Source organism: Peromyscus maniculatus, chromosome 4 (assembly GCF_049852395.1).
Source record: "Peromyscus maniculatus bairdii isolate BWxNUB_F1_BW_parent chromosome 4, HU_Pman_BW_mat_3.1, whole genome shotgun sequence".
NCBI lineage: Eukaryota > Metazoa > Chordata > Mammalia > Rodentia > Cricetidae > Peromyscus > Peromyscus maniculatus.
Genome location: NC_134855.1, coordinates 99,004,455 through 99,024,052, shown reverse-complemented (window position 1 = coordinate 99,024,052; position 19,598 = coordinate 99,004,455). Strand labels below are relative to the sequence as shown.

General features: G+C 46.3%; 1 protein-coding gene and 1 long non-coding RNA gene across 17 annotated transcripts in view; one reads left to right on the top strand and one right to left on the bottom strand.

The window, feature by feature from the left end:
• Tp53bp1 (tumor protein p53 binding protein 1) overlaps positions 1-19,598 on the top strand; it is a 95,374-nt gene that overhangs the window by 73,505 nt on the left and 2,271 nt on the right. For 12 of the 15 annotated variants that reach the window (XM_042276051.2, XM_076568570.1, XM_076568573.1 and 9 more), the window contains 8 exons: positions 2,327-2,813; positions 8,839-8,991; positions 11,633-11,904; positions 12,511-12,660; positions 12,886-13,316; positions 15,708-15,899; positions 16,268-16,483; positions 17,987-18,202. In XM_042276051.2, coding sequence (XP_042131985.2) covers positions 2,327-2,813; positions 8,839-8,991; positions 11,633-11,904; positions 12,511-12,660; positions 12,886-13,316; positions 15,708-15,899; positions 16,268-16,483; positions 17,987-18,202 — 2,117 coding nt within the window. The remainder of the gene's footprint in view (positions 1-2,326; positions 2,814-8,838; positions 8,992-11,632; positions 11,905-12,510; positions 12,661-12,885; positions 13,317-15,707; positions 15,900-16,267; positions 16,484-17,986; positions 18,203-19,598) is intronic. The other 3 variants (XM_076568572.1, XM_076568574.1, XM_042276053.2) reach the window with 1 other exon arrangement.
• On the bottom strand, positions 5,632-13,157 carry LOC121828794 (uncharacterized). Of its 2 annotated transcripts, XR_006071386.2 has the most exons (5): positions 12,858-13,157; positions 11,535-12,444; positions 9,878-9,991; positions 8,706-8,832; positions 5,632-5,844 (listed from the first exon to the last, which is right to left on the bottom strand). It is a non-coding gene; the product is annotated as an uncharacterized LOC121828794 (long non-coding RNA). The 2 variants fall into 2 exon arrangements; XR_013050295.1 differs by lacking the exon at positions 5,632-5,844 and having other exon boundaries at positions 8,705-8,832; positions 11,535-11,626; positions 12,858-12,988.

Below are 19,598 nucleotides of genomic sequence, written 5' to 3'. Positions count from 1 at the left end.
ACGAGTTTTCCAGATTAGGTTGGCCTGTGGCCATGTCTGTGAGGCAATTTCTTTTTTTTTTTTTTTTCCAAAACAGGGTTTCTCTGTGTAGCTTTGTGCCTTTCCTGGAACTCACTTGGTAGCCCAGGCTGGCCTCGAACTCACAGAGATCCGCCTGGCTCTGCCTCCTGAGTGCTGGGATTAAAGGCGTGCACCACCACTGCCCGGCAAGGCAATTTCTTAATTGTAATTGGAGGACCCAGTGCCTTGTGAGTGGTACCATTTTTAGGCACGTGGGCCTGGGTTGTATAAGAAAGGTAGATGAGCCGGGCGGTGGTGGCGCACGCCTTTATTCCCAGCACTCGGGAGGCAGAGGCAGGTGGATCTCTGTGAGTTCCAGGACAGGCACCACCAAAACTACACAGAGAAACCCTGTCTTGAAAAACCAAAAAAAAAAAAAAAAAAAAAAAAAGGTAGATCAGCAGGCCAGAGGAAGCCAGGCCAGTAGTCAGCAGCATTCTTCCATGGTCTCTGCTTCAGTTCCAGCCCTGGCTGCCCTTGATGGTGGACGTAATCTGTAAACCAAATAAATGCCTTCCTACTCAGAGTTGCTTTTGGACAGTGTTCTAACACAGCAATAGAAACCAAACTAAGATAACCTGTACTCTACCAGCTTTAAGTTAAGCATTTCAGGTATAAAGGTAAGACACATTTATGTGTAACCTGCTTAGAGCTAGCCTAAGTTTGTTTGTTTGTTTGGTTTTTTTCTTTTTTAAGATTTATTTATTTATCATGTATACAGTGAGTGTTCAGCCTGCAGGCCAGTAGAGGGCATCAGATCTCATTACAAATGGTGTGAGCCACCATGTGGTTGCTGGGAAGTGAACTCAGGTCCTCTGGAAGAACAGTCAGTGCTCTTAACCTCTGAGCCATCTCTCCAGCCCCTGTTTTTTTTTTTTTTTTTTTTTTTTTTTTTTTATTATTATTATTTGTTTTTTTGTATTTTGAGATAGTGTGTTTCTCTGTATAGTCCTGGCTGTCCTGGAACTCACTCTGTAGATCAGGCTGACCTCAAACTCAGAGATCCGCCTGCCTGTGCCTCCTGAGTGCTGAGATTAAAGGTGTGCACCACCACCACCACCACCACCACCACCACCACCACCACCACCACCACCACCACTGGCTTTAGCCTGGGTTTCTTATTCTAGAGAACTATTAACATTTAAAAATCTCTAGTTACTTTGGAAACTATGGTATTTGGCTTATAGGCAACATTCAGGTAATGTTTAAAGGATAAATAAATCAGTCAGTATGTGCTGTTTGGGTTTTTGTCAATTTACATAAACCTAGACATAACTTTGAAGAGGGAATCTCAAATGAGGAATTGCCTCCGTTAGCTAGCCTGTAGGCATGTCTGTGGCAGCGTTTTCTTGATTAGTGAGTTATGTGGAAGGGCCACTCACTGTGGGTGGTGCCCCTCCTAAATGGGTGGTCTTGGGTTCTACAGGACACCAGGCTGGGCCAGTCATGGGGAGCAAGCCCGTATAAACAGCGCTCCTTCTTTGGTCCTGGCTTTGGTTCCTGTCTCCAGTTTCTGCTGTGATCTCCTGCCCTGGCTTCCTGTGATGATGGACTGTACCGTGTAGGCCAGTTAACCCTTCCCTCCCCAAGTTGCTTCGGCCATGGTCTTTGTCACCGCAGTAGAAACCTAATTAGGACACACGGGCTCCCAAATGGAGAGACGGGCTCCCAAATGGAGAGACGCTCCTGCCGAGCCGGGCCGGATCTTAGGCGCTCCTGCCGAGCTGGGCCGGATCTCAGGCGCTCCTCTACAGTCCTCTGACGTGGTTGGGAGGAGCTCTGCCCAGGGAGCTCCGCACTGAAGCACTGGACACCTGCTGTGATCACCTAGTGGCCTTTGACCCGGAAAGACCAGACTCTCACCTACAACTTTCCTTCTTTGAAGGCTGTATTTCTCCTAAATTACTGTTCAGAAGAGAGCAGACCTCACGCGTAGTGGTGGGAGTCAGTAAAGAATGTTAGAACCATTCATAAAACCAAATGAGACTTCATGACTAACGGATCTTTTTCTTTTTCTTTGAGACAGAGTCTCTTATGTATCCCTGGCTGTCTTGGAAGTCATGATGTAGACCAGGCTGGTGGATTCCCACAATGGGAATTACTTTCTTTTTACTGTTTTATGTTTGAGACTATTGATTATAGCCCTGGTCGTTCTGTGCTCCTCGGCTTCCTGGGTGCTGGGATTATAGATGTGTGCCACCACACTGACTCAGGAATAACCTGCATTCAAACCATAATACGTGATGTCTTTATGTTTCATTTTCAGGGCAAACTTGCTCCATTTTCCAAGTGTTCAAGAAGACGACAAGGAAAAACCGGATGGTACTCCAGAGCTCAGGCAGAGTGAGCAGCCTGTGAGGCCCACTGGGCCTGTCAAGGATGCCGCTGCTTCTGAGGACTCTGCTTCTTCTGTTTCCCAGCAGAAAGCCACACAGGGGTTGTTCAGCCCTCACGGAGAAGTGATGGAAACAGACCTGTTAGAAGGGCTGAGTGCTAACCAGGAAAAACCGTGTAAGGTCTTGATGGAAAGGCCCACCCAGAATAACATAGGAATCCAGACCATGGACCATTCCCTGTGTGCCCCAGAAACTGTTTCAGCAGCAACCCAGACTGTGAAGAGTGTCTGTGAGCAGGGGACCAGTACAGTGGAGCAGAACTCTGGGAAACAAGATGCCACAGTGCAGACTGAGAGGGGAAGTGCTGAGAAACAGGCCAGTGCTCCCGTGGATGACACCGAGTCTCTCCACAGCCAGGTGGGCACAGTTGGGGGCCTTCGGCGCCCAGCACAGACTCCTCATTCTCTGCGGGGCTCATTTAGTGCTTCCACTAGCAATCTTACGGGGTTTTATGTTTGTTTGCGTGTGTGCACGTGGAGGTGCACACGGACATTCAAAGGCTGTGTGTGAAAATCAGGAGACAGCGTCAGGTGTTGGTCCTCAGGTGTCTTCCATCTTTGTGTTTGAGACGGGGTCTCACACGTAGGCCAAGCTAGCTGACCTCCGAGTCGGAAGTCCCGTGTCTCTTCCCATCTCACTGGTGCTGGGAATTACAGATGTGTGCTGCTGTCCTCAGCTTTGGTTCTGGCGGTCTGGGAATTAGAGATGTGTGCTGCTGTCCTCAGCTTTGGTTCTGGCGATCTGGGAATTAGAGATGTGTGCTGCTGTCCTCAGCTTTGGTTCTGGCGATCTGGGAATTAGAGATGTGTGCTGCTGTCCTCAGCTTTGGTTCTGGCGGTCTGAACTCAAGTCTTAATGCTTGTGTGGCAGACACTTTACTAAGCTATCTCTCCAGCTCCAGTGACATTTCTTTTTATTTTTGTTGATTTTTTTTTTATATCTTGTTTGTTGTTTTTGAGGCAGGATCTGTCTCACTGTATAGCCTTGGCTATCCTAGAACACTGTAGACAAGGTTTGCCTTAAACTGAACAAGTTCCTCCAGTCTCTACCTCCCAATGCTGGAATTAAAGGTGTGTACTACCATGCCCAGCTAATAACTTTTTTAAATTAAAAAGATTGACAGAGGAATTAAGTAGGGACAAGGCATGCTGTCTAGGATTGCTGCTGTTGAAGGAGTCACAGAATTGTAAAATTTTCCCAGAAGTCATCACGTTCTGTAAACAGGTGTACCCTGTATCTCATGATGATGGTGATAGGCAGTGAGTCATTAAGGACCAGGTTTAACTGCTCCGTGGAGATGCTTTGAGGGTTGAGGGAGAAATCACTTACTGCTGCATCTGGCGTGTCTGAAGACATTGGTGGGTCCTGTTTCCTATAGATTTTCCTGTAAAGATTCATTAGTTTTACTTTGTGTATGTTTGTGTTGCTGTGTTGTATGCCATGCAGTTCCCATAAGGACCAGAAGAGGGTGTCAGATCCTCTGGAACAGGAGTTACAGACAGTGTGAGCTGCTGTGTGGGTGCTGGGAGTCAAACCTAGGTTCTCTGTAAGAGAACTAATTAATAAGATATCTCTCCAGCACCAACCCCTCCCAATTTAAGATTTATTTTATTTTAAAATTTCTGTGTGTGTGTGTGAGAGAGAGAGAGAGAGAGAATGTGCACATTAGTGCAAGTGACAGAGGAGTCCAGAAGAGGGTGTTGTATCCATGAGGACTAGACTTAGGCTATTTCTGAGTCCCCCAGTGTGGGTGTTGGGAACTGAACTCGGGTTCTCCACAAGAGTAGTGTGTGCTCTTAACCACTGAGCCATCTCTCTAGCTCCTACCTTTTGATTGTTATGGGTGTTATTTTAGCAACTACTTTTGATAGATATTACTACAGTGTCACACAGAATGAAAGAATGTGTTTTAAGAGGTAGATTCTCTTGATAAGAATGGTGTCAGGGGCTGGAGAGATGGCTCGGTTAAGAGCCGCTTGTTGCTCATCCAGAGGACCCGAGTTCGGTTCTCAGCACTCATGCTGGCTGCTCACCACTGTAACTTCAGGTAGCCTCTGAGGGGCACCCTCACGCACATGGCGTATGCTCAACATAGACATATGCACATAAGTAAAATAAATCTTTTTAAAAAGGTGTTAGGAAAATGCAGTTGGTGGATAGGTCAAGAGTCTTTTTGGTTTTTTCAAGACAGGGTTTCTCTGTGTAGCTTTGCGCCTTTCCTGGAACTCGCTTTGGAGACCAGGCTGGCCTCGAACTCACAGAGATCCGCCTGCCTCTGCCTCCTGAGTGCTGGGTAAAGAGTCTTAATTAGGGGAAAGTTTTGGAAAGTGGAGCGTGGAGAAGTTGGAACTGTGAATGACTGTTAAAGGCGAGATGGAGATTTTCTGAGTGTCAGAACTTTTTTAAAAAAAAAATCTCGCCAGGCAGTGGTGGCGCACGCCTTTAATCCCAGCACTCGGGAGGCAGAGCCAGGTGGATCTCTGTGAGTTTGAGGCCAGCCTGGGCTACCAAGTGAGCTCCAGGAAAGGTGCAAAGTTACACAGAGAAACCCTGTCTCGAAAAACCAAAAAAAAAAAAAAAAAAAAAAATCTCTCTGAAGTAGCTGGGACTTGGGCCAGTGCCGGGAGAAAGCACAGGCTACCACTCTGACGCTCCCTAAATCTGTGTATGGGAACTGTATATGGAGCTAGGTTTTCTGGGACAGGAAAATGACTTTTTTCTCCACCCATTATTAATGACATAGTCTTCAAGTCATTTAACTTTAGAGACCTTTTTGAGGAGTTAGCATGGGTTATGTGCCCTCCTCCTGACTCTTGTTTGATTGTATTAGAACGGGTTAAGTCTGTCCCTCGCAGTGGTGATGTGTCTAGTGGGAACCCTTTAGATCCTAGCATGCAGGATGGACCATCTAGTGGGGACCAGTCAGACTGCAGTCTACTTGAGGCTGTCATGGTTCTGGTGCATGTGTGCCCGACTGCTGACATGCAGCAGCTGTGCTCCAGCCTCATTAAATCCAGTTGCATATGTAGAAATAGTGTAAAGAATTGGTTTAGGATCCATGTTTTAAAATTTTATTTACAGCTCCATTTTTGCAGAAATTTTACTCCATAGGTAAAGTTGGACTTATGATTATTCAGTTATATTACTGAAAACTTTAGGTAAATTACTACACATTACCAAGAAAAACAAAGAATTATCTTTATTGTGGTGGTAAATATAGTTTTGAAAGACTTGATATTGATGGTGAACGTACAATCGTCTTACCACGTGGAAGGTGAGGTGTGAGACAGTACATTTCTTCCTTAGCATTGCAGAGCCAGGGGCTGAGGGTGGAGGTGTCAGGAGAAAACAGACTGGAATGCTGGCAGGTTTCAGCTCCCAGCAGGCCCTAGGTAGTAAACACAGGAGGCTCTGAGAAGTTAACGATTGGATGTAGCAACAAGCAGGGCTTTAAGATCTCCTGTGCTAACAGTCTATTTTATAAAAGTCATCCACATCCTACTAAAGCATGATTTTGGAGCCCATCTGGAACTAGAAATGATTAACTTGAGGGTTGGGGAGCTAGCTCGATTGTTACAGTGCTCACTGTTGAAACGTGAGGAGGGCCGGGGTTCCATCCCCCAGAACCCATGTAAGGAAGCCCGATGGAGCCGTGTGCACCCTGTGATCCTAGCACTGGGGAGGCAAAGACAAGATGATTCCTGGGGCTTGATGGGCAGTCTTCTAGTCGAGTTGGCAAATTCTGGGTTCAAGGGAGAGAGTAATTGTAGACACATTGACCTCATGGTTTCATGAACACCCATAGATACATGTGTGCGCACACACATACACAGACAGACATGTACACAACAGAAGAAATTATGATCATGAAACAACCTGATTCTCGCATGTTATCTGGTTGTTTGAATCACTGTGGTCTAAGAATTCTTAGATTTATATTAATCTGTAATAATGCATTTGAATCTGTCATCCTGAATGAACTACGTCTGTTCTGATCTTTCCAGTAGGTATTTGTATAATATAATACATGGTGCCCATAAGCTGCTCACCAAATACTTGCTTAGTGTTTTTTGAAAAAGAAGCTTATTTTTCTTGAAATAATATTATGAACAGTTATCACAAAGTACAGGGTTTTGTTCAAACTATTTTTATGGTAAACTACATATAAAGTTTCTTTTAAAAGCATTTTATTTATTTTTATGTGTCTGAATGTTTTGTCTGTGTATATGTAAGTACACAGAGTGGAGTACCTTCCTGGTGCCCATGGAGGTCAGAAGAGGTTGCTAGATCCCTGGCACTGGGGTTATAGACAGTTGGAATCTGCCGTGTGGGTGCTGGGACTGGAACTCCAGGGCCCTCTGCAAGAGCAGCAAGGGTCTTAACCACTGAGCTACCTCTCCAGTTCTAGAGATCAAATCTTAATTTGTTATTCTGGATACTATTGTACCTTTCTTTTTCAACAGTGTTTCAGGTAGCCCAGGGGCTGGCCTCAAACTTGCTATGTAGTCGAGAATGGCCTTGAACTTCTGATCTCCTGCCTCCCAAGTCCAAATGCTGGGATTATACGTGTACACCACCATGCCCAGTTTTCTAATTTAACCCGTCAGTTAAAAATCTATTCATTGTGACTTAAATGGGATTCCTGTTGCTGTGACTAAACACCATGACCAAAAGCAACTTGGGGACAAAGGGTTTATTTGACCTACATACCTGAGTCATGGTCCATTTAGGGCAGCCAAGACAGGAGCTCAAACTGGGCAGGACCCTAGAGGCAGGACCCCATGCAGAGGCCATGGAGGAGCATTGCTTACTGGCTTGCTCCTCATGGCTTGCTCAGCCTGCTTTCTTATAGAACTAGGACCAGCAGCCCAGGGATGGCACCACCCACAATGGGCTGGGCCCTCCCCCATCAATCACTAAGTAAGAAAATGCCCTACAGCCAGATCTAATTTATGGAGGCATTTCCTCCACTGAGGCTCCTTCCTGCCAGATGACTCTAGCTCGTATTAAACTGACATAACACTGAGCAGTATATTGGTGAGTAGGCAGAGGCAAGTGGATCTCTGATTTGAGGCCAGCCTGTCTACATAGGGAAACCCTGTGTCTAAACAAAGTAACAAAATCCCCAAATCTATTCTTGGAACAGATTAAGATTTTCCTATTTAAGGAAGAAGCAAAGTGCTAGAGAGGTCCACAGAAATCCACAAAGATACATCCACAATAGACTACGGGCAGTGGGTGAGAGAAAGCCCGAACTGACCTACTCTGATGATAAGTTGGCCAAACACCCTAATTGTCGAGCTAGAAATCGCATCCAATGACTGAGGGAATCAGATGCAGAGATCCACGGCCAGGCCCCAGGTGGAGCTCCAGGAGTCCAATTGGCGAGAAAGAGGAGGGATTGTATGAGGGAGAATTGTTGAGACCAAGTTTGGAAAAAGCACAGGAACAAATAGCCAAATGAATGGAAACACATGAACTATGAACCAATAGCTGAGGAGTCCCCAACTGGATCAGGCCCTCTGGATAAGTGAGACAGTTGATTGGCTTGATCTGTTTGGGAGGCAACTAGGCAGTGGGACTGGGACCTGTCCTTAGTGCATGAGCTGGCTGTTTGGAACCTGAGGCCTATGCAGGGACACTTTGCTCAGCCTGGGAGGAGGGGACTGGACCTGTCGGAACTGAATCTACCAGGTTGAACTCAATCCCCAGGGGAGTCTTTGCCCTGGAGGAGATGGGAATGGGGGGTGGGCTGGGGGAAAGGGGGGGGGCGTGGGAGGGGAGAGGACAAGGGAATCCGTGGCTGGTATGTAAAATTAAATTAAATTATAAAGTTAAATTAAAAAAAGATTTTCCTATTTAACCTCTGGAGAAAGCAATGCCTTTTTGTTGTTGTTGTTAATGAACTGTTTTTCACTGATTGGTTAATAGGTGTGGATTCGGGTCTTCTCTAAGGATCAAAGCACCTGCTTTTTAGGTGGCACAGTGTTATCATGAGAACTAGAAGGATTAGCTGGGTGTGGTGGTACACACTTATCAGAGGCTGAGGCAGGAGGATCACGAGTTGGAGAGAGCAGCTTGGAGTACATAGTGAGTTGAAGATCTGTCTGAGCTATACAAAGAAACAAACAAAAGAAAAAATTCGAATGATTACAATCTAAAACTAATGTGTTAGATACTATGATTGAGCATCCTGATTACAGGTCAAGTCGGGCAGACAGACTTCTCCAGGCTCCTCCTCAGTCTTACCTGTAAATAAGTGAACTGTTTATCACGCCCGGCTCATGAGTCCTGAACAGTTCCTCTGACAGGTAACCGGGAGAGCCGTGGCTGCATTCCGCTGTGGGTTCTGTCCTTACGTGGTCTGTGCCTTTTGCTGTAGGGAGAGGAAGAATTTGAAATGCCCCAGCCTCCACACGGCCACGTCCTGCATCGTCACATGAGAACGATCCGTGAAGTCCGGACACTCGTTACCCGTGTCATCACAGACGTTTACTACGTGGACGGGACGGAAGTGGAAAGGAAAGTAACTGAGGTAACACCTGGGGCCACCCACTTCCTCCCCCTCTTCCTCCCTCCCTCCCCACTTCCCTTCCTTCCCCTCCTCTCCCTTCTCCCTCCCTCCCCACTTCCTTCCCCTCTTCCCTTTCTCGACTCCTCCCCACTAGGCACAGACATTGTTCTCCTTCAGTTCTTTCTTATCTTTATTTTTACTTTTGCTTTTGAGACAGTCTTTTCTACATAACCCTGGCTGTCCTGGAACTCATGTAAACCAGGCTGGCTTCAAGTGCTGGGATTAAAGGCGTGCACCACCACCTCCCGGAGACAGTTCCTGCCCGCCTGCCTGCCTCCCTTCTCCCTTTCTTCCTTCCTTCCTTGGTATTTTGAGACAGGGTTCCTCTGTATGTATATCCCAGGCTGGCTATCCTGGAACTCGCTCTGTAGCCCAGGCTGGCCTCGGACTCCAGAGGAGATCCGCCTGCCTCTGCCTGAGTGCTGGGATTAACGGCGGGCGCCACCTCCGCCCAGCTGGTTTGCTTCTTTAGAGAAGAAGGTTTTGCTTGTGTAGCGCAAGCCTCTGTAGCAGGTCTTAAACTTCGTGTCTTCTGTCTCCATCTTAGTTTTTGTTAATGACAAACCCAGGGCCACGTATGTGTGAGGGGAGCACTCTATCAACTGCGCTGCACCCCAACATTTATTTAGTGTGTGTGTTTGTGTGTAAGTACAGTGGCCTATGCATGGAGGTCAGAGGACAGCTTTATCAGCTTTCTCCTTGCGTCCTGTGGTTATGGGTTATCAGACATGAGTCATCAGGCATCTGATGAGCCATCTTGCTATTTATCCTTGCCCTCCCCCCAACCATGGATCCTTAAAGGAGAAATCTTCCAGAAGGGAGAATTAAAAGCCTGCTATTTGCTTACCTTATAGTATTACGTAAATGTGTGTGGTGGTGGTTGTCTTTGTGGAGACTGGACTCCTGAGAGGAGTCTTCCTTCTCTACACCATGTCAGTTAGCACGGTGCTCTGCAAACACTCTAGATGAGGAAGACAATGGTGTCATGTATGCCCATTCCCTTTGTAGTGCCTATTGAGGATACTGTCTTAGTCCTGGATCCTTTCCCTGCCGGGCCTGGAGTTCAGTCTCAGTAGCTGCCACACAACTGAACTCTAGCACCCGAGTGTGCATATAAGGTGAAGCCAGTTTGCATTCTTGTGGTTTGTACTTATCAAATTCTTTGTTACTATTACATTTTTTGAGACAGGGTCTCTAGACTTGGCTGTCTTAGAACTTGGCGTGTAGATCAGGATGGCCTTGAACTCACAGAGATCCACTTGCCTCTGCTTCCCAGTGCTGGGATCAAAGGTATGCACCACCACATTCAGCATGTGTGCCCCCTCTACCCATGCTGGAAAGAGCTCAGAACTGTGAAGGGACCAGTATCAGCTCAGGACCCCCAAGACCAAGTTCTCAGCAGAAAGATTTATTTGCTCCAGAGGGATGAAGAACAGGGAATAAGAGACAAAGACAGGAGGTAGAGGACAAAGAGAAAGGGGAAGGGGGCAAGGGAGGGGGAAGAGGAATTTGTCCTGGAGGACAACGGACTGCCTCTGGATAGAGGAGAAAGACGTAGCGCATAGGCAAATGGTGGTTTATAAAGGGAAAAGGAGAAACCCTGTCTTAGAATGAGGTGTTTAATTTTGATTGGGCATGTTAATTAGGGCAGCCAAAGGAGGCTTTTGATTGCTGGACTTCAATACTTTGATAACTGGAGCTGGTAGTCAGTCTCAGGAGAAAGAAGTGGCCAAAAAGTGGCTAGCTTTAGGAATGTAATCTTCATTTTTTTTTTTCAAACACCAATACCAGTTTTAGTCTATTTTTGCAAATAATTTTCTGTTTTCTTGGTCACTTTCTTTTTGGTTTTTCAAGATATGGTTTTTCTATGTAGCTCTGGATGTCCTGGAACTCACTCTGTAGACCAGGTTAGCCTTGAACTCACAGAGATCCACCTGCCTCTGCCTCCCGAGTGCTGGGATTAAAGGCATCACCTTTAATCCCAGCACCACAGAAGTAGTGTTGATGATGTCTCTAGAATGACTTCTGACCACTCCCTTTCACCATCCTCCTCAGCTCTCTCTCTGACAGGGAAATGGCTTCTGTCTTCTAGGTTAAACTCCTCGCTAGCATTCAAAACTTGTATGCTTGCTCAATAAAAAGACAACTTCCCTTCATACGTCATATAAAGGTCTCTTAATTTTTTGCTACATGTAACAGATGTTAAATGTTAGGTTCACTAGCTTTGGACAAGTTTTTTTTATTAATTAATCAATTAACTTACTTATTTACTTGCTTACTTACTTAATTTTGAGACAGGATCTCACTGTGTTATCTCTGGCTGGCCTGAAATTTGATACATAGACCAGCTGGTTTCAAACTCAGAGTCCACCTGCCTCTGCTTCCAAGTACTAGGATTAAAGGTGTATGCCATCATACCTGGCTATGCTTTGAAAATTTTTATGTAACCATGGCTCAAAACAAAATATTTCCACTGCTTCAGAAAGTTCCCTCCTGATTCCCACCTGGCTGAGGTGAAGTGTCCTGTGGTCTTTAGGATTTCCCACTTAGCTTTCTGTTAGGACGGTTTCTTCTAGCTTTCCTGTCTGTTTCTTCCCTGCAGGAGACGGAGGAACCAATCGTAGAGTGTCAGGAATGTGAAACAGAGGTTTCTCCTTCCCAGACTGGAGGCTCCTCTGGAGACCTGGGGGACATCAGCTCCTTCTCCTCCAAAGCATCCAGCTCACATCACACATCAAGTGGGACAAGTCTCTCAGCCATGCACAGCAGTGGCAGCTCAGGGCGAGGAGCCGGGCCACTCAAAGGGAAAACCAGCGGAACAGAAGCTGCAGATTTTGCCTTACCCAGTTCCCGAGGAGGGCCAGGAAAACTGAGGTGCATACATGGTCTCCAGAGAGACCCTGCAGGGGCAGGGTTACTATCATTTTAATATCATAGGAGAAGAAGTAATGGGGAATGGCCCACCTCAAGCCAGGATAAATCCTCTTCCTCCCTGTTTGGGGCTTCTAGGGGAGGAACCTGGTGGGCAAAGAAGCCCCGTAGGGGACGCTGGGAATGCTGGATACATGTTCCTGCCATTCCTATATTCTGCAGCTTATCCATATTTTGGTTGGGCATTGGGGGGTTTGGAAGGGGCCCCAGGATGCTGTTATCTCCTTGGCTTTGGGTCTGCTCTCTGGGTATCCAGAGCGTGAAGTCGAGAAGGCAGGGCAGATGGGCGTGGCATCTTGAATAGCAGCGAGCAGGAAGCTATGGAGTCAGGAGGGAGTAGACTTGGATGCAGGAAGAGGCCCTTTTGTCCCATTTCCCCTTGCTCCCTGGCTGAGATTTGTTGACCGGTGCTGATGGGTGTGAGCCAGCTCCCTTTTGCCCTGGAGAAGTAGCACACGTTGCCTGGCATCTAGTTGGCAGGTCCTGTGGGGTGTTAAAGGATGCATTCACTAGCAGCTGCTGTCAAACTAACCTGTGTTCATTCTCTAGTCCTAGAAAAGGGATCAGTCAGACAGGGGCACCAGTGTGTGAGGAAGATGGTGATGCAGGCCTTGGCATCAGACAGGGAGGGAAGGCTCCAGTCACGCCTCGTGGGCGTGGTCGAAGGGGCCGCCCACCTTCTCGGACCACTGGAACCAGGTACCTGGGTAGTGTTGAAAATAAGGGGGAGTAGAGAGAAGAGGAGACTAGAGAGTACGTGGGGTACCAGAGGGAGAAGAAGGGCCCATACTGAGTGAGGTCACTGTGATTGGGCTCATGTCTGTGATGGGATGAATAAAGAATGGGTTAAGAGACCTATAGGTAAGAGTGGGTTTGGTAGATAGGTCCTTTCTTACCTCACTTCCTTCTCTTATCTGTCTGTAGAGAAGCAGTTGTGTCTGGTCCGTTGGGCATAGAAGACATTTCACCTAGTATGTCACCAGATGACAAGTCCTTCACTCGAATTGTGCCCCGTGTGCCAGACTCTACCAAACGAATGGATGCTGGTTCTAATGCTTTGCGGCGGAGTGATTCTCCAGAGATTCCTTTTCAGGCTGCTACTGGTTCTTCTGATGGCTTGGATGCCTCATCTCCAGGAAACAGCTTTGTAGGGCTCCGTGTTGTGGCCAAGTGGTCATCCAATGGCTACTTTTACTCTGGGAAAATCACACGAGATGTTGGCGCTGGGAAGTATAAGCTGCTCTTTGATGATGGGTATGAATGTGATGTGTTGGGCAAAGACATTCTCCTGTGTGACCCCATACCCTTGGACACTGAAGTGACAGCCCTCTCAGAAGATGAATATTTCAGTGCAGGTAATAAAACAGGCAGAGTCCCTGCCGATGTACTGTGCCTATCAGTCCATCCTGTCCGCAGTTACCAAGACATTGCTCCCCAGCTTTACTGTTTTTCTGGATCTCTCCAGTCCGAGATTCCACTCCTATTACATTGGTTATCTTTGCCATTGACTTTTTTTTTGTTGGTAGCTTGGTTTTCAGTAAACCTATTTTGGAATAACTATAGAATTAAAAGAAAAATTTACCAAGTACAGAATGGTATTAGGATGGAGGATTCCTGTGTCCTCCTCACCCAGTGTTCCCTATCTGTAATATTCAAAATTAGTCTGATATGTTTGTCAGAACTGAGAAGCCAATCTTGATTCCTTACCGTTAACTCCAAACTGTCTTTGGATTTTGCCATCTTTTCTATAATGTCCTTTTTCTGTTTCAGGATCCAGTCGAGGATACCACATTACATTTAGTCATCATGTTTCGTTTGGTCTCCTCTGGTTTGTGGCGATTTCTGTCTTTTGTTTTTCCATGACCTTGACAGTTTTGAGAATAATAGGTATTTTATAGAATGTCTCTCACATCAGGTCTGATGTTTTCTTATTAGACTAGAGTTATGGTTTTGTTTTTACTTCCCTGTAAAGAATGTCATAGAGGTGAAATGCCCTTCCTATCATCTTTGGGGCTGAGGGAGGTATGTGACATCACATTGCGTCGCTGGTGATGTGAATCCTTGTCACTAGATAAGGTGGTGTTTCCCAGGTCTCTCCACTTCAACATTAGTGTTTCCCCCTCTCTGTCTTCTTTCACTTCCGACTTTTAGACTCACTGCCTGTATTGACACGGAGATCGTTTGACAGGAAGAATTGTTAGCTCAGCACGCTGCATGTCTGTTACTGACTGGGTTGAAGGATGATGCCCTTTTTTGTTTTTCAAGATGCTCTGTGTCACTGCCTTTCTTTTTGAAGTCGCCAGTGTTGGTAATAGTGAAGGAGTTTTACTCTACTATTTCATACACTAACTCTGAGAATATAGTCCCTTCTTAGCTAATTGTAAGGATATCTATTGTGTTGACTTATTTAGAAACATCCTTTCTGAATATTGTGTTGAACATGAGTTGGGATAGAATGAAAAACCATGCTTTTCTGTTGGGATCTTCTAGGCTGTCTTGTTCAGGGATTCTCCAAGTGCTGTTTGCCCCTTGTTTTGGTGTTTGTGGAGCCACTTTCCCAGAACACCAGATGACACCATCGACCGTGTGGCACAGTTGGTACATGGTTTGTATGTATGATTGCATCTGGTTTTCTTTGAGCATAAAGCCAGCTTAGAGGTTCACATCTGGCCCTTTCAAGGTAGTTGATACCAGGAGTCAGTGTAGATTCAAGGATAGGGACGCAGCAGTCTGCTTGCTGAGGCTGTCTACAGAGTCACACCACACTGCTTCCAGTTGTAGTAGCTCTTCCTTAGTGCTGAGTCTTTTTGGCTTTGGACTTTTGTCAGTCTGAGATGGTCTTTCTGATTTAGTTTGGTGAGGGATAGATTTAACTTAGGAGATGAGTAAAGGAAGTGATTCTGTGGCACAGTAGAACTAGGACCTGCTTCCTCCTCTCTGTTTTTCCTTGTTAGGAAGCTAGGTTCCTTAGCCCTTTAAGACAAGCTAATGGAGAATAAAGTGCACCTCTCTGTTCACGGGAATGAAAAGCGTCAGTAGTGATCCGCCATTTTTATGTGGTGTGTGAGATATATGTTGTTTATTGGTTGATAGGGAGGAAGGAGTGGTTGTTGTTGTTGTTTTCCATAGAATTGGAAATAGATCTTTCCTAATCGTCACCTAACAGAACTAGGCCTAATCGCACGCAGGTCAGTTGAGTTCTAACTCAGTTTCCTTGTGTGTCCCATACCGAGCTCCTACCTAAAGGCCTTCCACAGTTGTGTATCGGCGCAGGAGCAGGGAGGACAGACAGAAGGAGCAGGGTTTCTTTTCTCCTTTCTTGGCTCTCTCCATCCTGGCTCTGTTGCACAATAGACAATCATGTACAAATGTTCTCTTAGAATGGTCATTTTCACCTGTAATATATTTACAATTACAGCTCATTCTTCAAAGAAACCCCAATGGGAAGACTTGGGAAGTTGCTCCAAGATTGTTAAGAAACCATACCATTCACTTCAGGGATTCCATTTGAGCTACTAACAATCCCTAAGTCCAGCATTCTCTCCAGAAACCTTGTCTGATCTCAGTGTAGTAGCTACATATGTCCCAGGTGTTGTAAACCATTTGGGATGGACAGCTAGGACTCCGAAAAGGCCTGGTTCATTGCTCTGTGTGTTCTCTGCCTCGGGGGCCTGCTTTTGTAGAACCCTCTTGAGAGGGCGCTACGCAGCCTACAACTATGGTATCTCTTATGATGTCATCCCCAGGAGTGGTGAAAGGACACAGGAAGGAGTCTGGGGAGCTGTACTACAGCATTGAAAAAGAAGGCCAGAGGAAGTGGTACAAGCGAATGGCAGTCATCTTATCCTTGGAGCAAGGAAACAGACTAAGAGAGCAATATGGGCTTGGCCCATATGAAGCTGTCACACCCCTCACAAAGGCAGCAGATATCAGCTTAGGTAAGACCTTCCTGGACAGCTGCCTGTGGGCCCGTACTTTGCTTAGAAAAGGGAGGCTAGTTTCTAGAGCAATAAGGAAATGGTTGCCTGACTTGTCTTATGGTTTATTGGATGATGATGGTTGTCATTTTTAGAACTACTGCTATACGCGTTTCCTTCCAAGTACCAAATGAGAAGTCTCCGGGGTTTTTCTGGCCTTCCTAGTTCTACAGGGGAGCAAGCCTACCTCACTCATGGCAGTGACGGGAACATAAAATATATGGCTTTAAAAAGAGGCTTCCTGATTGTGGGAGGTGGCAAAAAGCACAGCGCTCTGTCAGAATTGGGTCGAGACCATGGGCTCTTACCAACCTTTGGCTTATCATCAGATAATCTGGTGGAAGGAAAGCGGAAGCGGCGCAGTAACATCAGCTCCCCAGCCACCCCCACTGCCTCCAGCAGCAGCAGCACAACACCCACCCGTAAGACCACAGAGAGTCCCCGTGCTTCCACGGGAGTTCCATCAGGCAAAAGGAAACTCATCACTTCTGAAGAGGAGCGGTCCCCTGCTAAGCGAGGCCGCAAGTCTGCCACCGTGAAACCTGGTGAGATGGGATTCCTGTACATGGATGTTCTTTCTGTGGTGGTCAGACTGGCATCCACAAGCCTACAGGTGATCCTGGTAGAAGCTAGGTCCTGTCCTCTGTTCAGAGCCCAGCAGTTTAGACAGGAGGGCAAGTATGGCAGTTTAAGCAGACTCAAAATGGGTGAAATTCCTCTTGTCCTTAGATCTTGTCCTCCGCCTGTGCCATCTGCATCTTGGGACTGCTTCCACTCTCTTGTGCCTAGGCTTTCTCAATTACCTACTGAAAGCTGGTGCTGCAGCCTGAATCTCCACTCTCCCCTGCCCACCCCCTTCCAGTCACTCCTATTCAGTGTGAAGAAAATTCAGCCAATTGTTTATCGTCTGCTGTGACCGAGACCTGGCTATGGTGGCCTCTGTAGATAGAGGTAAAGTCCTGTCACTGTTGGGTAGGGCTCTCTTAGGCTAGCACATTGATGGCATTCCATGTTCCCTTGCCCTGTTATCTGCTTACCTACCCAATACCACTGCTCTGTACTTCAGGGTATTTAAAACCAGTAATACCTAACCTTTATTAAATATTTAGTGGGTGAGGCATGGGGCCCAAGTGTTTTATTCATATTCCCTCATATATAATCCCTTAAAGTATATGTGCTAGAATTAATTTTCCATATTTTTGAGGAATCTAAGAAAAGTTAGGTGATTTTTTTCAATGTGACAGAATAAGCCAGGTCTCAGACTTAGGCAGGCTTGCCCCTGAGTCCAGTGTCATACACATAGCATCCCTGCCTCTGAGACTGTTCTTGATGGTTTTATTTCAGGGAGGCATGCATGACCTGCTGTCATCTTAGCCTCCTAATGAACCCGATTCGGCTTCTTCAGTAGGTATCCATTTCCTTCTGGAGGACTTACTGGGGCACGTCTTAGCATGGGTGTTCTGGACCGGTGGCGCACTTCCCTTCCCAGGTGTTGGGGAAGGGTATTTTGCTGTGGATTCACCTCCATGTAAAGACACTTTGTCACTCGGTACTCACTGCACTGTTCTGGTGACAGTTGGAGATACAGTGGGACAGTTCTTGACAGCAATGAAGTTTTGTTTGGTTCTGTTTGTCCTTTGAAGGTTACTTCAAGTGTCACCTAGTGTGGGGAAGTCAGAGACCGGGCATTGAAGCGGGGTGAAGACTTCTTCTGATTACTGTACTTTGCTGTTCTGGAACCACCTCTGACTTCAGGTGGCCTTAGAAGTACTTGATGTTACAGAAATAGTACCAGTTGATTTCCATATGTGAGAGCAGCAGACTGCCCACTGTAATGGTCATGTTAGATGTAAATGTCAGTTTGTCTTCATTGTAAATTTGGTCCTAGGTTGTTGGCCATTTAGAATGACTGGCTGTATTAATGGTCTTTGGGTCATAACTTAGAGAAGCTCATCAGGACATGGCCTATCAAGTCATCCTTGGTGCCGGGCCTTTGTCCAGGCAGTGGTCTGTGTGTATCATTTTAGTAACTGCTTTATCCTTCCTAGGTACGGTGGGGGCAGGAGAATTTGTCAGCCCCTGTGAGAGTGCAGACAACACAGGTGAACCTTCTGTCCTGGAAGAGCCAAGAGGGCCTTTGCCCCTCAACAAGACCTTGTTTCTGGGCTATGCCTTTCTCCTCACCATGGCCACCACCAGTGACAAGCTGGCCAGCCGCTCTAAACTGCTCGATGGGCCTACCGGAAGCAGTGAAGAGGAGGAGGGTAAGTCCCCAGGGGCTTTGATCCACGCACTGTCTTTCCAGTTCCCTTGTAAGGAAGGCAGTGTTTTTTTGTTAAGGCAGGGCAGTGGGCCAGTGTTAACCATGATTCTGGTCCAGTAAGTAAAATTAACTTGTATCCTACTTCTGGTCTGTAGATTTTCACAAAATTCTCAGTGAGTGGTTCTCAAGATAGTCTTGGTAAGCAGCTGGGAGATAGATTTTAACTTACATACTACATAGATACAACTACACACATATATATCTATATAGAGTTATACATGGGTGTGTATGTATGTGTGCATGTATGGAAATCACAGGATAACTCGGAGGAGTCAGTTCTCTTGCCTCCTACCTTAAGGGGTCCCAGGGGATCAAAATCAAGTCCCCAGGTTTGGTGGTGCCTTTGCTTGCTGGCCTAGGGAGAGTTTCATTCTTCACACATAAAATGAATGATAAGAACCTATCAAGGTTAAATTGCCTTTTTCTTTCAACAGTAACGGCAGACTTGGGATTAGAACACAGTGCTGGGTGTACATTCCCACAAATGGACAGACCACCCAGGTTCTCATGCTTTGCCACTTTCCCCAGTCATGCTCTGTCATCTCCCTAAGAAAACTCACATAGAGGATGAGTTTTATTTTGAGTCGAAGAAAGGGATTGTGGTGTCCCCAGTTCCCTAGGATGGTTGGGGAAAAATTAGCTTCTAGGCTCTTCTAATTCTTGGACCTCCCATTAACCTTAAATAAGTTCCTATGCCACATTTATGTGGCATCTATGACTCTGTGTCAGGTGGGGTAAAATGTATTTCAGAGGCCTGACAAATTTGTGGTATAGAAGACAACGTGTAGATCAAATGAGTGAGTGACAGTCTCCAGATGTCTGTTCAAGCTAAGGACTAGATGGAATGTTGTTTTATAAGTTAAGAGTCTTGCAAGAAGGAATCAAAATGAGGGAATATGATTGTGATAAAATGAGACAGCTGAAGATGTGTGATAACTCTAGTTATTCCTAACTACTCACCAGCTACAGCCGCGGGAACATATATACAGGACATGGGAAGAGCGATCAGGGAGCTGCTACATTTAAGACTGATATGGTCTGGAAGCTTCATACGAAGACTCTGAGTAGAGATGCTCTGGTGATGGGCAGCTGTGCTATGAGATGTGGTACATGTTAAATAGCATTCAGATAGGTACCGTGGAGGAAAAAGTTTGCAAGCAGTGACCGCATCCCTTGAGGATTCCCCGCAGCTGTCTACCATCGTGTTCACGATGGTTCGCAGCCTTCTTTGTTCTTTCTCAGTGGTGCTCACAACCTAGCCCTCAAGACCAGACTGCACAAGGCAGTTCCAGATAGCTCAGAAAGCTGACTGTGAATAATGGGAGATGTAGGCTGTT